Source organism: Stomoxys calcitrans, chromosome 2, assembly GCF_963082655.1.
Source record: "Stomoxys calcitrans chromosome 2, idStoCalc2.1, whole genome shotgun sequence".
NCBI lineage: Eukaryota > Metazoa > Arthropoda > Insecta > Diptera > Muscidae > Stomoxys > Stomoxys calcitrans.
The window spans coordinates 55,131,093-55,154,322 of NC_081553.1; the positions used below are offsets into that span (position 1 = coordinate 55,131,093).

Sequence of the window (23,230 nt, forward strand, 5' to 3'; positions counted from 1 at the left end):
ATTTTATTTAATTCTATTTTTTTGTATTTTTTAAAACTTTGAGAAAAAAAAACAGAAAAAAAAATATTTTTCTTAACAGGCAAAAAAATTGAAAATTAATAAAATTATTGTTGTACCGATTTACAACCAATTAGCGCCGATATGAGAATTATTATTTCGGGGTTTAGTTTGATATAAGAAATATTACATATTTATTCTTGCAATTTTTAAATATTTCTTATTAAAAATAATAAAATTTTTATTTTTGTGAAAATTAAAAAAAATAGTTTTTATATATGAAGCACTTACTGACGTAATTTGTCTATTTTATTTTATAATAAAACAAGTAAAAAGTCGTTAAGTTCGGCCGGGTGGATACCCACCACCTCGGGTATATATATAAACCATCTTTCGTCAGAATCCGGTGAAAAATTCATAATTTATGCCCCCATAGCAGCTTAATCGAAATATGGTTCGATTTGGACCAAATTCGACATGGATATTGAGTGGTCTAATAAATACAAATCATTGTTCAATTTTGCAGAAACAAAATATTGGTCTTTTTGGTAGCCACTGTGCCAAATTTAGAACGATCTAAACCAAATACGACACGGATGTCGAAAAGCCTAATATAAGTCACTGTGTCAAATTTTAGTGAAATCGGATTATAAATGCGCCTTTTATGGGGCCAAGATTTTTATTCGAGATACCGGCCTATATGGCAGCTATATCCAAATCTGAACCGATTTGAGCCAAGTTTCAGAAAAATGTCGAAGAGCCTAACACAACTCACTGTGCCAAATTTCGGCGATTTAGGGCAATAAATGCGCCTTTTATGGCCCCAAAACCTTAAATCGAGAGATCGGTCTATATGGGGGCTATATCCAAATCTGAACCGATCTGATCCAAATTGAAGAAGGATGTCGAAGGGCCTAACACAACACACTGTCCCAAAATTCCGGCGAAATCGGACAATAAAAGCGCCTTTTATGGCCCCTAAACCTTAAATCGAGACATGGGACTATATGCCAGCTATATCGAAATCTGGACCGATATGGGCCAAATTGCAAAAATATGTCGAGGGGCTTAACTTAACTCATTGTCCCAAATTTTGGCAAAAAATCCGACAATAAATGCGCATTTTATGGCCCCAAAACTTTAAATCGAAAGATTTGGATATAGAGGCAGCTATATCCAAATCTGGACCGATATGGGCCAAATTCAAAAAAGATATCGACTGGCCTAACACAACTCACTGCCCCAAATTTCGGTGACATAGGACAATAAATGCGCCGTTTATGGACCCAAAACCATAAATCGAGAGATCGAACTCTATGGCAGCTATATCCAAATCTGGACCGATATGGGCCAAATTCAAAAAGGATATCGACTGGCCTAACACAACTCACTGTCATAAATTTCAGCGACATCGGACAATAAATGCGCCTTTTATGGCCCCAAAACCTTAAATCGAGAGATCGGTCTATATGACAGCTATATCCAAATCTGGACCGATATGGGCCAAATTCAAAAAGGATGTCGACTGTTCTATCACATCTCACTGTGCCAAATTTCGGCGACATCAGGCCCAAGACTTAAAATCGAGAAATCGGTCTATATAGCAGCTATATCCAAATCCGGACCGATCTGAGCCAAATTGAATTGCCCTTATGGCTATTTTACTGTCGGTAAAAATGTTCACACTCGACGTTAGCACCACACCACCTCAGGCATTCCGTGATCGACGGGATCTCCGCCTACAGAACCGTTTTATGGTCAGGCAGTCTAAAACAGATCTCAGTATCTGGGTTTTCAATCTAGACCCCCAGACCCACTCTGTCCTCTCTAGCTTTGATCCATCCGTGTAAAATGATCTTCCTGATGGCAATACTAGGTTGCCAGTAGTGCCTCGCACTCGACTTTAAGGTTCATCTCAGGCATCCGATCGGAAACCTCTTCCCTTACTTCCAGGTTTCCTATCGTCATCCATCTATTGATGATCCATCCTATCTATTGATCCATCCATGTAACATGATCTTCCAGATGGCAATACTAGGGTTCTGTCAATCCAAGAGTATGCTGCTGGCAGCAGTGCCTCGCACTCGAACTCAAGCTCGAACCCTTGCTTCCAGGTTTTCTATCGTCGATTTGATTATACCGCGATGGTATGAGCTGCTCCCATCTCAACCCATTCTCCCATCGCCTGAAGTCCTATAGCCGAAGTGGCTGCCTCACACTTAATCTGTATGTCAATGGGTCGGATATCAAGAATAGTCTCCAGTGCCCTAGTGGGCGTGGCCCTCATTGCTCTGCCTATGCCAAGACAGCATGTTCTTTAAACCTGTTGTATGGTCCTTATGTTACACTTTTTCTCCATAGCAGTCCACCAAACTACTGAGGCGTAAGTAAGTATTGGTCTAATCATGCTCCTGTTGAGCCAGTAGACTATCCTCGGTTTCAGGCCCCATTTCGAGCCTACGACCCGTCTACATAGAGCCCAACGTCTGTGAGCCTTCTTTGTACGCTCCTGAATGTGACAATTCCAATTCAGCTTCCTGACCAAGATCACACCTAGGTTAGGTTAGGAAAGAGTGGCAGTCCACTTAGAGAATTTTAGGTTCGTTGTGTTACCACAGTAGCGTCTGGCGGGAATCGAACCCACGACCCCTGCACTGGTAATCCAAGCACGTTACCAACTCGGCTACGGGAGCGCCCAAAATCACTTCTAAGTATTTGACCCTTTCAGTTATCGAAATCGTCTTATTGACGATTTCGAAGCATTTTTCGATTTTATTATCGGCGTCTTTCTGACGCTTTGACAATTCTAAATTGGCAACACTTTGGGTTTTTGAGATCTTGTAGCCGACGCCGCTGGCAGCACCTGCATTAGCCGTTGATGTTACTGTTGCACTACAATTTGACCCTGCACTTGGACCCCCGCTGCCTTGATTAGTGCCACTAATAGCAGGGGCAGGGGGATTTAAAGATTTCGAGGCAAGCGCCTTATCTTGGGCGGGCGGTATGTGAAAGGTGGAAGTCAATTTGGTTAGCTGAGGCAAATGGGTGGCACAGCAATTGGTCACAGTAACGCTGCTGGTGCTAATTGTGCTGTTGCCCTTCTCCGATTTGCGTTCCAATGAGGGCGACTCAATCTTTTCGGAATCTTTGGGTTTGAATTCTGAAAATTTGGACGATGACTTGGAGGGATGTTGAGAAGCATGTTGGGCAACATGTTGCGCAACTTGCGGCTGTTGCTTTTGTTGCTGTTGCTGTTGTTGTCGCAACATCATGATCTCATCATTTAAGGCGGAAGAGCCCAATTTCTTCTCACCAATCGCCCCAGCCCCATTGGCCGAAGATGATGATGATGATGCCACCGCCGGCGCTGTTGCATTGGCGGCCATTAGCGAAGTCGACATTATTAAAGGTTTCAAAGGCGATGAATTACTTGTTTGCAATGATTGAGTATTTGACCCTGTCAGTTATCGAAATCGTCTTATTGAGGAAAAGTGGTGCGTCGAATTGACCCACCTTCGTCCTTCCTCGTGAACAGGCATATTTCAGTCTTCTCTGGGTAAACATTCAGACCTTTGAGCCTAGCCCAGTCATATGCCATATGCAAGACCCCTTCCGCGCTTCTGCATAGCTGTTTCGGATCCTTGCCCCTTAGAAGTATTATAACATCGTCTAGCAGACGGGCTCAAATCCCTTCTCAGTCAGCATCCGTTATAGGTCATTTGTGGTGATCACCCATAGGAGTGGCGATAAAATACCCCCCTGTGGCATGCCTTGTGCCACTTTTGCCCTTATATTTATGTCATGGACACACAATTCATCCATCTGTTCCTTAGCATATGGTTTATCCAGTCTCTAAGGACCGGGTCCAACCGGTACTTGTTTAAGGATTGGATCTATGTGTCGGTCCGCACATTGTTAAAAGCCCCCTCGATGTCAATGCATACCGCCAGTGTGCATGTTTTGGCATTGAAGGATTCTTCTATTTTACGCACAACCTCGTGCAGGGCAGTCTCCACCGACTTTCCCTTGACATAGACATGCTGATTGTATTTCATTTGTATAAAAAAAATTTTAAATGGGTAGACCCAAGAAATTTTAAAAACATTTCTAAAGTATATAAAAAATATATAAAAAATATATAAAATAAATATAAAAAAATATTTAATATTTTTTTAAAAATGTTTATAAACAAACCTTTTTGTTTTCTGAGTGTAAGTATGTAGCATTAGTATATGGGCAGATCGGAAATGCCTTACTTAAATCTTGGCCTAAGTTTATTTTTTCAGTTTGATATTCTCTATGTTTTTCTTAACTTAATAAATTTTTTAACCTAAACTTAATTTCTTAACTTATAAACATTTAGGCAAAAAAAAATGTTTATAAACAAACCTTTTTTTCTTCTGAGTGTAAGTAGATAGCATTTGTAGGAAAAACACATGCAAGGGCAAGCGCAACATCACATTGCATGTTAGTGGTTGTAAATATTCAGACATTTCAGTCGCTTTAGCTGCATTGAGAAAAAAAAAAACAAAACAAATTTGCACATCCAAACACTTGACAATCAGCAACATTTCAAAACACACGCACACACACACACACACGCAAGAGAAAACTTTAAAGAATTCACCTCAGTTGCATAGTGTAAACCTATGGCAGATTTTGACATGAGATTGACATTCGCTTTCGAATTAGTGAAAATCATAGAGCCACTCTGTTGCACTGCAGCATGCGGATGTTGTGCAGCTGAGGGCTGTCGTTGTTGCTGGGCAACATGTTGCTGATACATATAGGCTTGTTGCTGTGCATTTGTAAGATGTTGCGGTGGTTGTTGTGAGGACGATTGCAGATGATTTGTTTGAAATACTTGATTGGTATGTGGTGCTTGTGTTTGATAGAAATTCAATGCAGACGCCGAAGTCGATTGCATTAAAGGATGTTGCGGATGTTGTTGTTGCTGCTGCTGCTGCTGCATGAAGCGTGTAATGCCACCTCCTGCCCCAGCATTAGCAACATTAGCATTATTGGCTGCGGCGGCTGCAGCCTTTTGTTGATAGTATTTTTGTTGCTCGGCTGTGGCCTTGCCATAATAGCTATCAAAAGTTTGCAGAACTTTTCTTTCTCCTCCCCCACCGCCTGCCTGGGAGCCTACACCATGTTGCGGCATCATGTTGCCAAAGTTGTTATTGTGCAATTGTTGTTGCTGCTTTTGTATTTGCTGCTGTGCTGCCACTGGTAATTGTCCCAAATGCAATTGCACTGTCATGGGCCTTTGCACAGCCGAAAAGGAGGCTGAATGAGATAAGGGATTTTTATTTCTTGAAGGATACACAACAAAGGCTGAGGTATGTTGCTGCTGTATGGGTTGTTGTTGTTGTTGTTGTTGGCCCATAAAGGGATGTTGCTGCTGCTGTGGCTGACCCTGCTGTTGATTAACAAACTTATTTTCCTTATTGGACTTTTGCACAAAAAAGCCAGGCTTAAAGGTGGACATGTTGACATGTTGCTGAGGCTGATTTTGTTGAAAATGTTGCATTTTCTTGGCCACATTGTTGGCGGTACCTGCGCCATTGCCTTGTTGCAATTTTTGCTGATAATTGGGATCATTGGTATTGCAGGCAAAGGTGGACCAATTCAAAAAGGTTTTCTTTTGTTGAGGATAATTCTGTTGGACATTGTTAGCCGTTTGATTTGGCAAAGAAGGCTCATTGGGGGAAACTTGTTGCTGTGTCGCCATGGGTTGCAGCAATCTTTGGTAATTGGCCATGGGTATTTGAGAAGTGGAACTCGATTTGCCCAAGGGGTAACTCTTCTTGTTCACATTACCCACAGCCACTGGTATTTGTGATTGATTTGGTGTCATATTTGACCCATTGACTGCAGCTGATGTTGCGGAGGTGTTATTGCCAGTGTTTGCTGAGACTGGGGCTTGCTCCGCAACCTTGCCGGTATTTATTGCCAAGGCGGCTGGCGTTGATTTCATTTCATTATTTATTGGCTCCTGTTTGACTTTTTCATTTGAATTGGCATTTGTTGTGATCACCACCGGCGAAGATGTTGATGTTGCCCCGGCCACTACTGGCGCAGAAGTTGTTGTCGTAGTTGATGCGATTGTTGTTGTCGTTGTTGGCGTCGTCGACGATGCCATTAGTGGTTTTTGTTGATTTTTCTTTATTATATCATTGAAGCATTTTTCGATTTTATTATCGGCGTCTTTCTGACGCTTTGACAATTCTAAATTGGCAACACTTTGGGTTTTTGAGATCTTGTAGCCGACGCCGCTGGCGGCACCTGCATTAGCCGTTGATGTTACTGTTGCACTACAATTTGACCCTGCACTTGGACCCCCGCTGCCTTGATTAGTGCCACTAATAGCAGCGGCAGGGGGATTTGAAGAATTCGAGGCAAGCGCCTTATCTTGGGCGGGCGGTATGTGAAAGGTGGAAGTCAGTTTGGTTAGCTGAGGCAAATGGGTGGCACAGCAATTGGTCACAGTAACGCTGCTGGTGCTAATGGTGCTGTTGCTCTTCTCCGATTTGCGTTCCAATGAGGGCGACTCAATCTTTTCGGAATCTTTGGGTTTGAATTCTGAAAATTTCGATGATGACTTGGAGGGATGTTGAGAAGCATGTTGGGCAACATGTTGCGCAACTTGCGGCTGTTGCTTTTGTTGCTGTTGCTGTTGTTGTCGCAACATCATGATCTCATCATTTAAGGCGGAAGAGCCCAATTTCTTCTCACCAATCGCCCCAGCCCCATTGGCCGAAGATGATGATGATGATGATGCCACCGCCGGCGCTGTTGCATTGGCGGCCATTAGCGAAGTCGACATTATTAAAGGTTTCAAAGGCGATGAATCACTTGTTTGCAATGCCGCAAATTGCTGTTGTTTGCCACTATGGTTGCTGTTGACACTGGCAAATGGACTATATTTAGGTGCTCCATAGACATTTGAACTTGAGAGACTCTTAAGCAGACCTCTCAAGGGATGCGAAACATTGTCATCATTATTTTTAGGTGATGATGATGTTGCCGTCGAAGCTGATGGTGAGGAGGGTGATGACGCATATGCCATGGCCGATGTTGTCATGGCATTGGCCACCGTGAAATTTGACTGATTATGCGGCGTGTTAAGTTTAGCCAAAGGTTTGTTGTTTGGATCTGCCTTAGGTTCTGGGGGCAATAGTATAGCACTATTGGAAGTACTGCGGCTTAGAGATGGCAGATGCTTCATGTAGCAGGGTATATGGGTTTTCGAAGAAGATCTCCTTAGATGATTGAAACCATTGGGATGTTGTACTGCCCCCGCCGCAGGGGTATGAGACATTAAGACACCTTGGGGCACATGACTCATGGATATGCTTTTGTTGAGAGATGTTGAAGAGGGCGCGTTCGCATGAACTTGTGGCCCAGCCATTTTAATGGGGACTTTGCTGGAGTAAATTGTATCCCCTCCACTTTTGGGTGAGGAGGATAATGCGGGAGGCTCATTGCATATCAGCTTGTAGAGATCTTCTTTGGTTACTGCCTGTCTCACTTTGAGGTCCAGGTGCGAGAGTGATGCATTTTTTTGCAGTTTATTAGGTTGTCCCGCAGGTTTGCTGTGCTTTTGCAACTCCTTTTGGGCCGCCTCAGCCACTGTGGGATCAAATATGGCCAACTTCTTGGCTGTCTGGGCATCCACCTTGAGAGGAGCTCCCACCGGAGGATTGCATATCTTATCATAGTTCCACAAACTACGATTGGGCGTTTGCCTCTTCTGGCATTGGGCCAGATTGTCAGACCAGAACTCATTCATGTTTTGCTTGTTTAGCGACATATTTGAGCCATTCATTATCGAGTTTCTATCCTCCTCTTGCAAGGGTTGCTGGGGGTGGTGATGTGAATGAATATATTGCTGCTGCTGCCTGGGATCAAAGTAGTTGGCTTTCGGCGTGCCTGGGGAATTGGGTTGACTAGTGGGGTTGGCCGCCGTAATGGAGGAGCTATAGGGCATATTGGAACTTGATATACTTCGCTGTAGTTTGGGTTTTTGTTGAAATATGGAGGGATATTGTATGCGGGATGATTGACCTCCTCCTCCTGCTCCACCTCCCCCTATTCCTACTCCATTGCTTAAGTTGGTAGAGCTGGAATTATTGTGAAAATTTATGGAGGAGGACTTGGCTAAGCCATTGCTGATGGGTGTTGACGGCTCCATGGGTTTCGCCAACACTGCCTTGGGCTGATCCGCCACACTCTGCTGCGAGTTGGACTTACTCAAAGGTGCCTGCCGCTTCTTCAGCTTATCGTAGAGTACCTCACACTCTTGAAACTCTTTGTGCAGCTTGCGATCCAATTCACTGTAATCGGGTAAACTTTTCAAGTATTTATTCATCATTTCAATTTCGGCATCATAAAATGAGGCATCCAGCTTTGTGGAAGCCTGCACTGCCGCAGTTTTCTCTTCCAATTCCTTTTGTTGGGCTATCAACTTATCCAAATCCAGTTTGGAGCACGACAAGTCATGGAACAGTGACTTGGGCGAGGAGGAAATTTGGGTTTTCGATGAACTCATTGGGACTCCCTTGGGACTTTCATTCAATAACCTATGAATGTTTCCATTGGAGGGCACTTTGGGAGCCCTTACGGGCAAAGGTGGTGGTGGTGGCGATGAGGAGGGAGACGAAGTCGAGGAGGACAACGATAGACTAGAGGCTGGACTTGAGGCTATGGCAGCCATCATTCTGGGAGGCACTGCCGGTATAGTTATAGGCGACGATATGGTGCCCGTTGAGGCATTGTACGCCAAGGGGTAATGTTTTCGCGCCGAAGGTGGTGTCGATTTGGGACTAACCGGTGGCAGACCTCGATTTTTGCGTGAAGTCAATGGCGATGATATGGGTGACCTTAGGCCGGATTTGGTTTCCGCCTTGCTGGAGGACATCACTGTGGCCATTTGTGGCGACATCATTTGATATGTCTGCGATTTATGCATTGCTTCTTGTTGTGGGCCTTCGGCGACCTTTTCATTACCTGCCAATAATTGAGGCTGTGTTGGGGCTTTCTCTGCCGACTTTGAGGGTGATTGTTTAATTTTTTTCGTTATTGATTTCGGTGAAGATTTTATGCCATCTGCTGTTGTAGCTTGCTGTTGGTGTTTTGTTTCATCGGACTTGCGATTATTGTTGCTGATGTTGCTGGTGGCGGTAGTCGAGGTGACATTATTGCTTTCTTTATCATTGCATTCATTTTCACTCATTTGGTTGTAATGCGATAATGATTTGGAGGATGGGGTGGGTTTTACTTAGTCTATCTAAATCACAATTGTGATCACTTTTATATTGGGGCTGCTAGGGTTAAAGGAGGTTTTTTTTTAATTTTTTTTTCTTTTGAAAGATAATTGCTGCACTTTGGGTTTGTGAATGAGGAAAAACAAAATTCAGTTTTTTTTTAAGTTGTGTACTGTGTGACTTTTGGCAAAAACTGTGAAGGCTTGGTGTAGTTGTATGAAGAGTTTAGTGTGTGACACTTTGAGACATAAAATTTATTGACCGATTTTAAATTTTAATCAAATCGTATATGGCCCACAAGAAAATGACTTTGTTTCTCTCATTATATAAATTTATGAATTAAGGTATATACAAAAAAAAAAAAAACATTAAATAAGTACATAAACAAATGAATAAATAAATAAAAATATTATAAAATAAAAATTAAAACAAAATTAAAAAAAAAAAAAATATGAAAAAAATACAAACAAGTAAAACGACGTTAAGATCGGCCGGGCCCTAACTTTGGATACCCACCACCTCGGGTATATATGTAAACCACCTTTCGTCATTGTCCAGTAAAGACTGCATAATTTATGCCGCCATAGCAGTTATATCAAAATATGGTCCGACTTGGACCAAATTCGACATGGATATTGAATGGTGTAATATGTAGCTATATTCAAATATAGACCGATCTGAACCATATATGACACGGATGTCGAAAAGTCACTGTGTTCAGCGAAATGGGATCATAAATGCGCTTTTTATGGGGCCAAGACTTTAAGTCGAGAGATCGGTCTATATTGCAGCTATATCCAAATCTAAACAGATCTGGGCCAAATCGAAGAGGGATGTCGATAAGCCTAACAAATCTCACTGCACCAAATTTCGGCGAAATCGGACCACAAATGCGCCATTTATGGGCCAAAGACCTCAAATCGAGAGATCGGTGTATATGGCAGCTATATCCATATCTGGACCGATCTGGACCAATTTGCAGAAAGATGGCGAGGGGTCTAACACAACTTATTGTTCCAAATTGAGGAAACATTGGACAATAAATGCCCCTTTTATGGGTCCAAAACCTTAAACGATGGAACGGTATATTTGGCAGCTATATCCAAATCTGGACCGATCTGTTCCAAATTGCAAAAAGATGTTGAGGGGCCTAACACAATTCACTGTCCAAAATTTCGGCAACATTGGACAATAAATGCTCCTTTGATGGGTCGAAAACCTTAAATCGAAAGATCGGTCTATATGGCAGCTATATCCAAATCTGGACCGATCTGGTCCAATTTGCAGAAAGATGTCGAGGGGTCTAATACAACTCACTGTCCCATATTTCGGCGACATCGGACAATAAATGAGCCTTTTATGGGTCCAAGACCTTAAACCGAGAGATCGGCCTATATGGCAGCTAAATCCAAATCTGGACCGATATGGGCCAAATTGAAAAAGAAGGTCGAAGGCCCTAACACAACTCACTGTGCGAAATTTTGGCGACATCGGACAATAAATGAGCCTTTTATGGGTCCAAGACCTTAAATCGAGGGATCGGTCTATATAGCAGCTATATCCAAATCTGGACCGATCTGGACCAATTTGCAGAAAGATGTCGAGGGGTCTAACACAACTCACTGTGCCAAATTTCGGTGATATCGAATAATAAATGCGCCTTTTATGGGCCCAAGACCTTAAATCGAGAGATCGGTCTATATGGCAGCTATATCCAAATTTGGACCGATCTGGACCAATTTGCAGAAAGATGTCGAGGGGTCTAACACAACTCACAGTGCCAAATTTCGGCGACATCGGACAATAAATGCCCCTTTTATGGGCCCAAGACCTTAAATCGAGAGATCGGTCTTTATGGCAGCTATATCCATATCTGGACCGATATGGATCAAATTGAAGAAGGATATTGACTGGCCTAACACAACTCGCTGTTCCAAATTTCTGCAAAATCAGATAATAAATATGGCTTTTATGGGCCTAGGACCCTAAATCGGCCGATCGGTCTATATGGGGGCTATATAAACAATATAGTCCGATATAGCCCATCTTCGAACTTAACCTGCTTATGGACAAAAAAAGAATTTGTGCAAAGTTTCAGCCCAATATCTCTATTTTTAAAGACTCTAGAGTGATTTCAACAAACAGAGGACGGGGAAAAAAATAAAATAAATAAAATAAAATAAAAAAAGTAAAATAAAATAAAATAAAATAAAATAAAATAAAATAAAATAAAATAAAATAAAATAAAATAAAATAAAATAAAATAAAATAAAATAAAATAAAATAAAATAAAATAAAATAAAATAAAATAAAATAAAATAAAGTAAAATAAAATAAAATAAAATAAAATAAAATAAAATAATTTAAAAAAAAATAAAATAAATTAAAAAAAAAATAAAATAAATTAAAAAAAAATAAATTAAAATAAAAAAAAATAAAATAAATTAAAATAAAAAAAAATAAAATAAAATAAAATAAAATAAATTAAAAAAAAAAAATAAAAAAAACAAATAATTAAAAAAAATAAATTAAAAAAATTAAAAAAAAAATAAAAAAAAATAAAATAAAAAAAAAATAAAAAAAAATAAAAAAAAATAAAATAAAAAAATAAAATAAAATAAAAAAAAATAAAATAAAATAAAAAAAAATAAAATAAAATTAAAATAAGTAAAACAAAAAAATTAAATAAAATTATTTTATTAAAAAAAATAAGAAAAAATAATTTATAAATTAAATATTTTTCTGAAATTACTTTTCCATTTTTTTACTTTAAATTTCAACCAACCCGTCAGCCAATCCAAGGAAATTTCTTTTCGAATTTTCTCTTCACAGAACACAGAAAAACACACATTGAACGTACAAAAGTAGAATACAACAAAACAAGAAAAATATATTTCCATAACTCAACAAAAACGCACACACATGTAAAAGAAAATCCACAATAATTTATGAGTGAGTTGGACACACCATAGACGATACGAGACACAGGTAAACAGGACCACCAGCAAACGAACATCGAATTCTCATGACCACCAACCTTAAGATATTGCTCGGGTATTTTCGAGTTCTTGGGCACAATGATCTTCTTGATAATAATAATTTTATCACCTTCGATCTTCTGTATGGTTATGGGCACACCAGGCATGGGTCGCTGAGGTTTGGCGGGCACTTGTACCGCAGCAGCTGGGGCGGGGCGGGGTCCCTGAGGACCAGTGAGAATGCCACCGGGATTTGGTTTACTCGCCACAGTGGCAGATTTTTGCAAAGGCACCGGTTTGGGCTTGGGTTTAGCTGTTGTGGCCGCAGCCGATGGTTTATGATCTTTGCCATCACTGCGTACTATGGAGAGATGGTATAGAGGTTTGTCATCATCCAAAATACTTTTTTGGGGTTCAGTTTTACGTTCCACTTTGCGCAAGACCACACCCAACATGGGGCCCTCGTTTTTCTTCACTGTGATTTGGGTGCGTGGCGGGGTGACCTTCTTGAGGGTAACGCCAAGACTAACACCCGCCGGAGGAGGAGTTTTGGTGCGATGCACCAACTTGCCAGTGGGTATTTCCCTTCTCATGGTCTCATCCACAATGGTTTTAATTTCATCCTTATGCAAGGTTTCCAAAACCTTGGGATCAGCATGTAGCACAGGCTCAGGTGCCACCAAGGGAGAGGGTCCAGGGAATAAGGCGCTCAAACTGCTCTTACGTCTCTCCATATTGGGAGCCGATGATGTCTTGGCCAAGGGAAATGGGGTAAGGGGTGGAGTAGGTGGCAGGGCCACTGTCGCCGAGACTGACACATCGCTGATGATGCTGGCATTGCTATTGCGTCGACTGGGATCATTGCTGGAGGAGTTCAGACGATCGGGCGCAGCACTACGCTCATGATGATGCTGCAAGCGCTCATCATCTCCCTGGGATTCTGAACGTTTTTCTCGATTTTCGTTACGATCTCTTCGCTGTTTCCTCAACAGCTCTATGGAATCCAAAATTGAAGGTCTTTTATTTTTAAAACGATCTGATTCGATGTTTGAGAGCGAGATATCAGAGTTCTTGGTGGGATTCTTAAAATAGGGAGAGTTTAAATTTTCGTCTGAATGATCCAAGGATATGAAATTTTTAGAATTTTCCTTTACCTCCAACAACTTGGAGCCAGTATCTGGTTTGGGAGCCGAAGAGCTTAGCGACAAAAAATGATCCTCCATGCCATCATCTAAAACACTGGGCAAGGAGATAATACGCTCCCTGGGAGCTGGAGTGGTGGGCAATATCCTTTGTTTACCATCCAAATGATGTTCATCATCATGGTGCTGGGGACTTGGGGAGCCCGAAGAAGAGGCAGACGAAGAAGCCGAAGGGGAATTTATGATGGGGGCATGCGTTTCTTTGGCGGCGGCCCTTCTACGCAAAGCAGCAGATTGTTCACCATTGCTTAAGCTGCCCTCACTGCTGGCGGCCGACAGCGACATGCTGCTGGGTGCCTGTGGCGGCTCACTACGGAAACTTGAAACGCTGTTATTTTTCGTTAGCGATGAGTTACTGCTGCCGGGGGCACTTGATATCTGGCCGGATTTGGCCAGAGCATTTTTTATATCAATGGCAGCAGCTGCCCGTGCTGCAGCCAATTCGGTAGCCGTCATTTGTTTCACACTCAGGCGACGTCTCTCATCGACTATGTGGGAGTTGGTGGGTAAGCCGTTGTTTGTGGTATCAAGGTCGGGACAGCCCATGGCGATTAATTCGCTCAACTCGTTGCTGGACATGTTGTGTGGTTTGTGGCGTTGGTTATGGTTTTAGCCAAGTTGGGTATCGTTTCGTTTTGGTTTTCTATTTGGGGCCTGATTGCAGTTTGGCAAAACTTGTCTCTAAGAGAGCTCCACAATTTAGTTTTTTTTTTATTTTGTACGTTCAATGGGGTATAAGTATAGTTATTGGAGAGCTACTAAAAAATGTATAAAAAAATTTGCACATCAACCAATTTGTTATGGTATTTCTTTTTTTTGTATTTCACTTCACATTTTATTCTAAAATATTCAAGTTACGATTTTTATTCTCGTTTTCTAGAAACTCGCCTAACTGTCTGCATTCAAAAATTTTTTAAACGATTATTTAATCACTCGCTTGAGAAAAACACGGAGGTTTTTCTTATTTTTCAATGCGTTTGCTTTTCTTTGTAGTTAGTCGAAAACTAAAGGTGTACCCTAATGAAAATTTCCCCAAAAAAATTTCGTTTTTTTTTCGATTTTTCTAAAAAATACTTTTCTTTAGGTTTCTTTTCAAAAAGATTTATCTGAAATTTATCTACGCATGACAGCCGTTTTTCATTTGTTTTTTTTTTCTTGTCATCTATGCTATTCTCCTCCTGTCTTGGTCAGTAATTCAATGTCAATGTTTTTTAAAAGCGAAAAAATATTCGAAAATGCTCTGTTATTTTGGGTTGAATGCTGCTGCTGTGATGTGATCCGATTTTTTGGCAAACGATCATCATATCATCTCAAACTGCAGACCTGTGAGAACTAATGACCGTCTAACCAAACCAAACAGTTCGAAACTTATTACTTATGTTATTTGCAAATTATTTGTTTGAGGGCAAAATGTTATTGCGATTTCAATAAAATCGATGTAGGATTCTAAGCACAAGAGAGGCGCCACAATTAATTAGTTTGGTCTGCTAGGTGGGTGCCAGCGGAAGACAACGATGACCTTTATCATGGTCGAAACAAGAAAACTGTTGAAAAGTCATTGAAATAATAAGGGAGGTGAAAATAAAAATCAATTAAAAAAACATTTTCACATATTCTTGCTATACATGACCCCAAAACTATAGCCAATATGCGCTGAAAGCAAAACAAAAAAATAACACCTGCGGTCAGGAAACAAAAGACTGCTAAGAACTTAAGAATTTTATACAACCAAGTTAGGTGTAAACTCTGAAAAAAAAAAATAATATAAAATAAATTAAATTAAAATAAAATAAAAAAAATAAATAACATAAAAATTAAATAAAATAAAATAAAATAAAAAATAAATAAAATAAAAATAAAATAAAAATAAAATAAAATAAAATAACAAAAAAAATAAAAATAACATAAAAAAATAAAAATAAAATAAAAAAAAATAAAAATAAAATAAAAAAAAAAATAAAATAAAAAAATAAAATAATATAAAATAAAATAAAATAAAAAAAAAATAAAATAAAAAAAAATAAAATAATATAAAATAAAATAAAATAAAATAAAATAAAATAAAATAAAATAAAATAAAATAAAATAAAATAAAATAAAATAAAATAAAATAAAATAAAATAAAATAAAATCAAATAAAATAAAAATAAAATAAAATTTAATAAAATAAAATAAAATAAAATAAAATAAAATAAAATAAAATAAAATAAAATAAAATAAAATAAAATAAAATAAAATAAAATAAAATAAAATAAAATAAAATAAAATAAAATAAAATAAAATAAAATAAAATAAAATAAAATAAAATAAAATAAAATAAAATAAAAATAAAATAAAAATAAAATCAAATAAAATAAAAATAAAATAAAATAAAATAAAAAAAATAAATATAAAAAAAAAATAAATATAAAATAAAATAAAAAAAATAAAAATAAAATAAAATAAAAAAAATTAAATAAAATAAAATAAAATAAAAAAAATTAAATAAACCCTGTTCCCGCGGCGATCGGTCCTTTAGATTGGACGAGGATTACCACCTCTACATAAAAATGTGGCTACAACAACAACAACAAGATAGAGACAAGAATTTGCAGATGAAACGCGTGGAGTGAAACAGGATGATATCCCCGCCACTGTGATTTAACCTCAAATTACAATCATTTTAGCTTTCCCCCGTAAAAGATAACTGAATGCGAAAGTCGTTGATTCCGACCACCAATAAAGGTGTCACATTATACAGCCATTAAAAATCCTCCTCTTATGTTACTTAATTTTGTGGAAGAGTCAGAAGTAAGAACAGAGTCCCCAAGACACTTGGCGGCAGTACATGGGATGCTAACCAGAGTATCGCAAGCGGTGGTGTTTTTCTGATTTGCGGTGTCATAAAAATGCGGTATTTGAATCTATCACCACCGCAATTGATACAGTGTTATGCTCAGCACACTCATATGAGTGGCGATCGTATAATTATTCGTACAAAATGCAACGGTTGCGTTGGCTAGATCATGTTGGCAGAATGGATAAAGAAGTTCCAGCAAAGAAGTGTTTTGAAGGCGACGCAAAGGGGAAGACCAAAACTCCGATATAGTTTGGAGAAGTGGAGAGCGACATCTCGAAACTGGGCGTCAGAGATTGGAGACAAAAAGCAGAATATTGAGGCACTTGGACATCTATTCTACGTTCGACCAGAGGAATAAATTTTCTGTAATGAGCAATTAGAGTAACGAAGTAAGACGAGAACGAAAACACCGCAACAACACAATACATTGACTCGAATCATAATTATGGTATTGGTTTCGCACCATTGAGAAAAGCCATTTATTTTTATATCGTTTCGTTTCTAAATACTGAGTCTCATAATTATTTGGGATTGTTTTCAACATTATGTAAAAAAAATTGCGGTGTTTTCGTTGTTTTTGCCAAACACTCATCATACCGCCGCAAATACAAAAAACACATGAGAATAAGTATTTGCGGTGGTAGTGTTAACTCAGGCGTCACTCGCACCACCGCAAAATCATTTGTGTTTTTGTACAAGCCATTTGAGTTGAGTTAGTCGTTGAATGGTTGTGTTTATTCAAAGATTTACATTTTTGCGGTACACCGCAATTGCGATACACCGCTACAAATGTCTGATGCTAACAAAGAAATCTTATTTACTACATACAAGATAAATGACCATATTGTGTTTGTTATTGTAGCAGTTTTTTGTGCACTGAGTTTACCGGTACGTACAACCAGCTGCCATGGGATTGACAATTGTCAATGCAGCGCAAGTGCGGACTCGACTGTCAAGCGACACGCAGTGGAATAAGTTTCAGATACATACTACGTGCTGTAGCTTCATAGTTTTCATGTGGACACAAAGATTCTACCCGTGAGAAGATACATTTACAATATATACGGTCTAAGCTGTACCTCCATGGCTGTTATCGCAGAAGAAAGCTAAATCACTAACTTATGGAACAGCATTCACTACCCAAAAAGATGTCAGGTGGAATCTTATTGATCTTGTGCGAGTTACAAGAGAGAATCTCTAGATCAAACACCGTATTAGGTACAGTTTAGAAACAAGGTTACCTCTCGAAAGACGAAGATTACACTAAATAATAAACTGATATTGTTATATGGGTCTGAGGCATGATTACTTGTGAAAGCAGACGAGGCAGTGCTTGGAGAGTTTGAGAAAAAGATTCTTCGTAAAATATATGGACCAGTTTTCGTTAATGGAGAATATAGGCGACGCATGAACCACGAGCTGTATGACGACGCTGATCGATATTTGGTACAACCTTTCAACCCCTAACATAAACATTTTCCGGGTCAATAAGCTACCTCCCTTGGGAGAGGTTTTTATCGTCTCACATTTTGCCCTATGGATTTATTTTCTCCCAATTTCCCATAAGCCAAAGCCAACTGACCATGAACTAAAGAGCAAGCACTGAGGAAACACACATGTATAACATTTCTGTCAATATTTTAAAATATACAACACAAAAAGACGGCTGTCTGGCGTTAAAAATACTGTCTTCTTTGGAAAAAGACCGACCGGTGTAAAGGAAAATAAGACAGGCAAAGGGTAATAACAAAATATGTGTCAAAGATATTATTTTTCATTTGTATGAAAAAAAACCTTGAAAATAAATTACTATAGCCTATAAAAACAAAAATTGGACCAAAAAAAAAATTAAAAATTTGCAATCGACAAATACTGATGTACAATTGATCTCAAAGAAAAGCAATTGCAATGAAAAATCTTGTTTCGAAAATTTTTAAGATTGACGTTAATATTTGTATGTCTGACGTCGAACCATTGGCAAGAATTAAATATAAATAAATGCTGAGAAATATTTTGTTTGTGGGCCAAGTAACAAGAAAACTGACATAAAATAAAAATGCAGGAAATATCTATTAATGCATTTCTATATGTTTGAAAGCCATAAAGAATTTTTTATTATATTTTTATTTTTTGTTTTTATACTATAGGAATATAATCAAATCAGTCACACACACAGTTTTCTTTTTTGATTTGTTGAAAAACTGAAAACGTCACACAGTGAAAATGAAGTCGTCTTCACGACGGCCAAGATTTTTGGCTGTTTTTTCTAATTTATTTCGATTGTTGTGGTTTCTCTTTTCAAAATATATGCACCCAGATAACAAAAAAAATGCAACAGGCGGTGATAGATTTTGCGAAATCTGATGGTTTTTTTTTTCTTCAAAGAAATGAGGAAAAAATCACATATATCTGTATTTTTAAGTATATCCAAGGCGGAAAAGCCAAATAAAACACTTGATATATGTTTGTTTAGAGGCAAATGTGGGGTGCACATTTGAACACTTTTGTTTGGCTAGTTTCATTGGTCTCAATTTCTTTAGTTTGTTATTTTTTTTTTAATTTTTTTGCAAAAAATGTAGGTTACGTTGGCGATTTATCAAAGAATTTTGCATGTAATTTTTCTAAAAAATTCATTCATTTATGGTTTCTGCACTTGGGTTTTGTTTCATTATTGGGCAGAGTAGTTTATCCATGAAATTCACTGAATCCCATATACACTTTCTTTTTTTGAATATTTTTAAATTTTATTTTTGCTTTTGGCATTCCATTTTGTTTAACGACTTTAGGGGCATGTTTAAAAACTTTTTTCCATTGTATATAATTTATATTTAAACACATGAACTTTTTTCATTTATTATCCCCACATTTCTTTAACGTTTAGTTTAGTTTAGTTTTTTTTCATATTTTATTCATATCGTTTCACAAATATTATGATCTCTAATTATTTTCCATATCATACTCTGCTGATGATGTTGTTGTTTTATTTATTTATTTTTTCCGTCTGCCGTTTTCTTCCTTTACTATTTCTCATCATTTGTTTTTCGTTTACTTTTCATCACAGTTGTTTTTTTTTTTTTGTTTAGGCAAAATCTAAATATAGTTGCATATATATTTTAAAAATAAAACTTTTGCCGATAATAATTATTATAGTCATCAGGAGGAACACTAGTATTAAGAGCAATGCAGAGGGCGCACAGTGGCAAGGTAAAACAAGATAAAAAAAATAAAAAAAAAATTAAAAAAATAAAATAGAATAAAAATAAAAATAAAATTATTAATTATAAAACATAACAAAACACAATAATAAAATATAAAAATTATAAAAAAAATAAAATTAGAAAAAAAATAAATATTTAATAAATAAATAAATAAATAATAAATAATAAAAAAATAAAAAAAAAAAATAAACAAATAAAAAAAAATAAATAAATAAAAAAAAAAAATAAAAATAAAAAATAAGTAAAAAAAATTAATAAAAATAAAAAATAAGTAAAAAAAATTAATAAAAAAAAATAAATAAATAAAAAAAATAAAATATAAATAAAAATAAATCTATAAATAAAAAAAATATATAAATAAAAAAATAAAAAAAATATATAAATAAAAAAATAAAAAAAATAAAAAAAAATAAAAAACAATAAAAAAAAATAAAAAAAAACAATAAAAAAAAATAAAAAAAAACAATAAAAAAAAAATAAATAAATAAATAGAAAAATAAAAAAATAGAAAAAATAAAATAAATAATAAAAAAAAAATAAAAAAATAAATAAAAAAATAAATAAAAAAATAAAATAAAAATAAAAAAATTAATAAAAAATTAAAAAAAATATATTAGAATCTAAAACACATATTAAAAAACATAAACCTAAAAAAATTAAAAAAAATAAAAAAATCATCACAAATAAAAAAATAAAAAACAAATATAAAGAAAAAAAAACAAATAAAAAAAACTAATTAAAAAAAAAACAAATTAAAAAAAAAACAAATAAAAAAAAACACAAATTAAAAAAAAAATTAAAAAAAAACACAAATTAAAAAAAAATTAAAAAAAACACAAATTAAAAAAAAAATTAAAAAACAACACAAATAAAAAAAATATAAAAAAAAATTAAAAAACAAATTAAAAAAAAATTAAAAAAAAAATTTAAAAAATTAAAAAAAAAACAAATTAAAAAAAAATTAAAACAAATTAAAAAAAAAACAAATTAAAAAAAAAACAAATTAAAAAAAAACAAATTAAAAAAAAATAATTAAAAAAAAACAAATTAAAAAAAAAACTAATTAAAAAAAAACAAATTAAAAAAAAACAAATTAAAAAAAAAAATAAAAAAAACAAATTAAAAAAAACAAATTAAAAAAAAAAACAAATTAAAAAAAAAACAAATTTAAAAAAAACAAATTAAAAAAAAAAAAACAAATTAAAAAAAAAACAAATTTAAAAAAAAAATTAAAAAAAATTTCAAAAAAAAAAAAATATTAATTCCAAATATCAAAATTATATAAAAAAATTATAAATATAAATAAAAAATTAATAAGAACAAATAAAACCGGTTATTGTTCATCTCGGACCATAATTGTACTGCATATTGGAGACCAAAGTAGAAGTCATTGTGTAAAATTGCAACCAAATCTAGTAAGAATTGCGCATTTTAGGGGCTGAAGAAGTAAAATAGGGAGATCGGTTTATAGGGGAGCTGTATTAGGCTATAAACCGATTCATGCCATATTCGACACGTATGTAATGTTCTCATGATAGAAGCCGTTGTACAAAAATGTCAGCCAAATCGAATAATACTTGCGCCCTTTGGAGGCTCAAGAAGTCAAAATCCCATATCGGGTTATATGACAGCCATATCAGGTTATGGACCGATTTGAACTAATCTTAGGTCATTTGTTCAAAGTTATAACAAAACACCTCATGCAAAATTTAATTTAAATCGGATAATAATTGCGCCCTCCAGTGGCTCAAGAAGTCAAGACCCCAGATCGGTTTATATGGCAGCTATATCAGGTTATGGACCGATTTGAACCATTCTTGATACAGATGTTGGAAGTCATAACAAAACACCTCATGCTACTTTTCAGCCCAATCGGATAAGAATTGTGCCCTCTAGGGGCTCAAGAAGTCAAGATCCCAGATCGGTTTATATGGCAGCTATATCAAAACATGGACCGATTTGGCCCATTTACAATCCCAACCGACCTACACTAATAAAAAGTATTTGTGTAAAATTTCAAGCGGCTAGCTTTACTCCTTCGAAAGTTAGCATGCTTTTCACAGACAGACGGACGGACATGGCTAGATCGACTTAAAATGACATGACGATCAAGCATATATATACTTTATGGGAACTCAGACGCATATTTCGAGGAGTTGCAAACAGAATAACGAAATTAGTATACCACCATCCTATGGTGGAGGGTAAAAGCGTTATAAGTTCGGCCGGGCTGAATCTTATATACTCTCCATCATGGATCGCATTGTTCTTTGCCTAGAATTTAATTTCTTTATGGGCAACCAAAGGATAATGCATAAAAATTGCCCTGCTATTGGAGCCATATAAGGTCATGCACCTATTCGGACCATCCTTGCTTTGAATGTTGTGCAAAATTTCACCCAAAAGATAATGGATAAAAATTGCCATACTATTGGAGCATTATCAAGTTATGAACCGATTCGGACCATCCTTGGTTTGTATGATGAAGACCATACACAGATAAAAATATTTTGGGAAAACAAAACAACATTGCTCGAAAGAACGACTACGAAATTTGTTAATTTTCCTGCAACAATTTATTTTGAATTTCAACGACCCAAAGTACAAATTTGTTGTTGAAAGGCAATCTTTGCAAGCTAACATATAACAACAACAATATATCCATAAGCTAGCCAAAAAACCATATTATCTACCAACGCATGTGCTTTGCTTTGGGTGGTGGTGTTTTTGTTTCCTTTGTTCGGCTCGCGTTGCTTTTTCTCTTTTGTTTTACTGCTGCTCTCGGGTTTTCCTTTGTCAATCTCTATTATTTTCCTTAAAAACAAATTTTAATAATTTTGGTACTGCAGAGTATTGAACTCATTGATCTCATGTATGGTAGTCTTGCATGCATCCTCTAGCCAACCGACATCATCTTCTTTATAATGAAATAAATCAATAAATACTTCTGTACAGTAACAAGTCTCTCAATCAATTAAATTTATAAAAAAAAAACTTAAAAACCTTTAAAAAAATTTTTTTCTCAAGACGACATTCATATTTTTTATGCCAATTTTCTAAAAAAATGGTTAATGAAAAAAAAATTTTTTTTGGCCTACCGGGGTTTGCTGGTCATGGATGGCATAGGAGTACGCCTTTTATGACAACTACATAAACTAAAGAATTTGTTGAAAGTCAACAAAATTTCAATAATTTTGTCTGTCAAGTCTCTTGTAGAGACTTACTTACGTACTTCAACTTCAAATAATGTCTTCGATTCAATGCGAAAATTCATTAAGAATTTAAAGTTTCACATACAAATTTGGTAGTTGGTTTTTATTTTTCAGTGTAGTAGAAGTCATTGTGCAAAATTTTACCCAAAATGGATAAGAATTGCGCCTTATAGAAAATTTTACCCAAAATGGATAAGAATTGCGCCCTATAGGAGCTCAAGAAGTAATATCGGGAGATCGGTTTATATGGGAGCTATATCATGTCATGGACCGATTTAGACCAAATTTGGGAATTTGTAAAATTTCAGCCAAATCAGATAATAAATGCGCCCTCTAGCGGTTCATGAAGTTAGGATTCCTGATCGGTTTATATGGGAACTCAGGTTATGAACCGATTTGAGCCATACTTGGCACAGTTGTTACAAAACACTTGGTGCAAAATTGCAACTAAATTGGACGTTAAATGCTCCCTCTAGCGGCTGAAAAAGTCAAGGGCCCTCTAGCAGCTCAAAAAA

At 36.2% G+C, this 23,230-nt stretch overlaps 1 protein-coding gene across 1 annotated transcript in view; it reads right to left on the bottom strand.

Moving 5' to 3' along the window:
- The window catches only part of LOC106084854 (uncharacterized), a 125,620-nt gene that overhangs the window by 92,879 nt on the left and 9,511 nt on the right, over positions 1-23,230 (bottom strand). Inside the window, exons 2-4 of the mRNA XM_059361453.1 lie at positions 12,297-14,204; positions 4,597-9,120; positions 2,792-3,454 (exon numbers count right to left, since the gene is read on the bottom strand). Coding sequence (XP_059217436.1) covers positions 2,792-3,454; positions 4,597-9,120; positions 12,297-14,025 — 6,916 coding nt within the window. The 5' untranslated portion in view covers positions 14,026-14,204. The remainder of the gene's footprint in view (positions 1-2,791; positions 3,455-4,596; positions 9,121-12,296; positions 14,205-23,230) is intronic.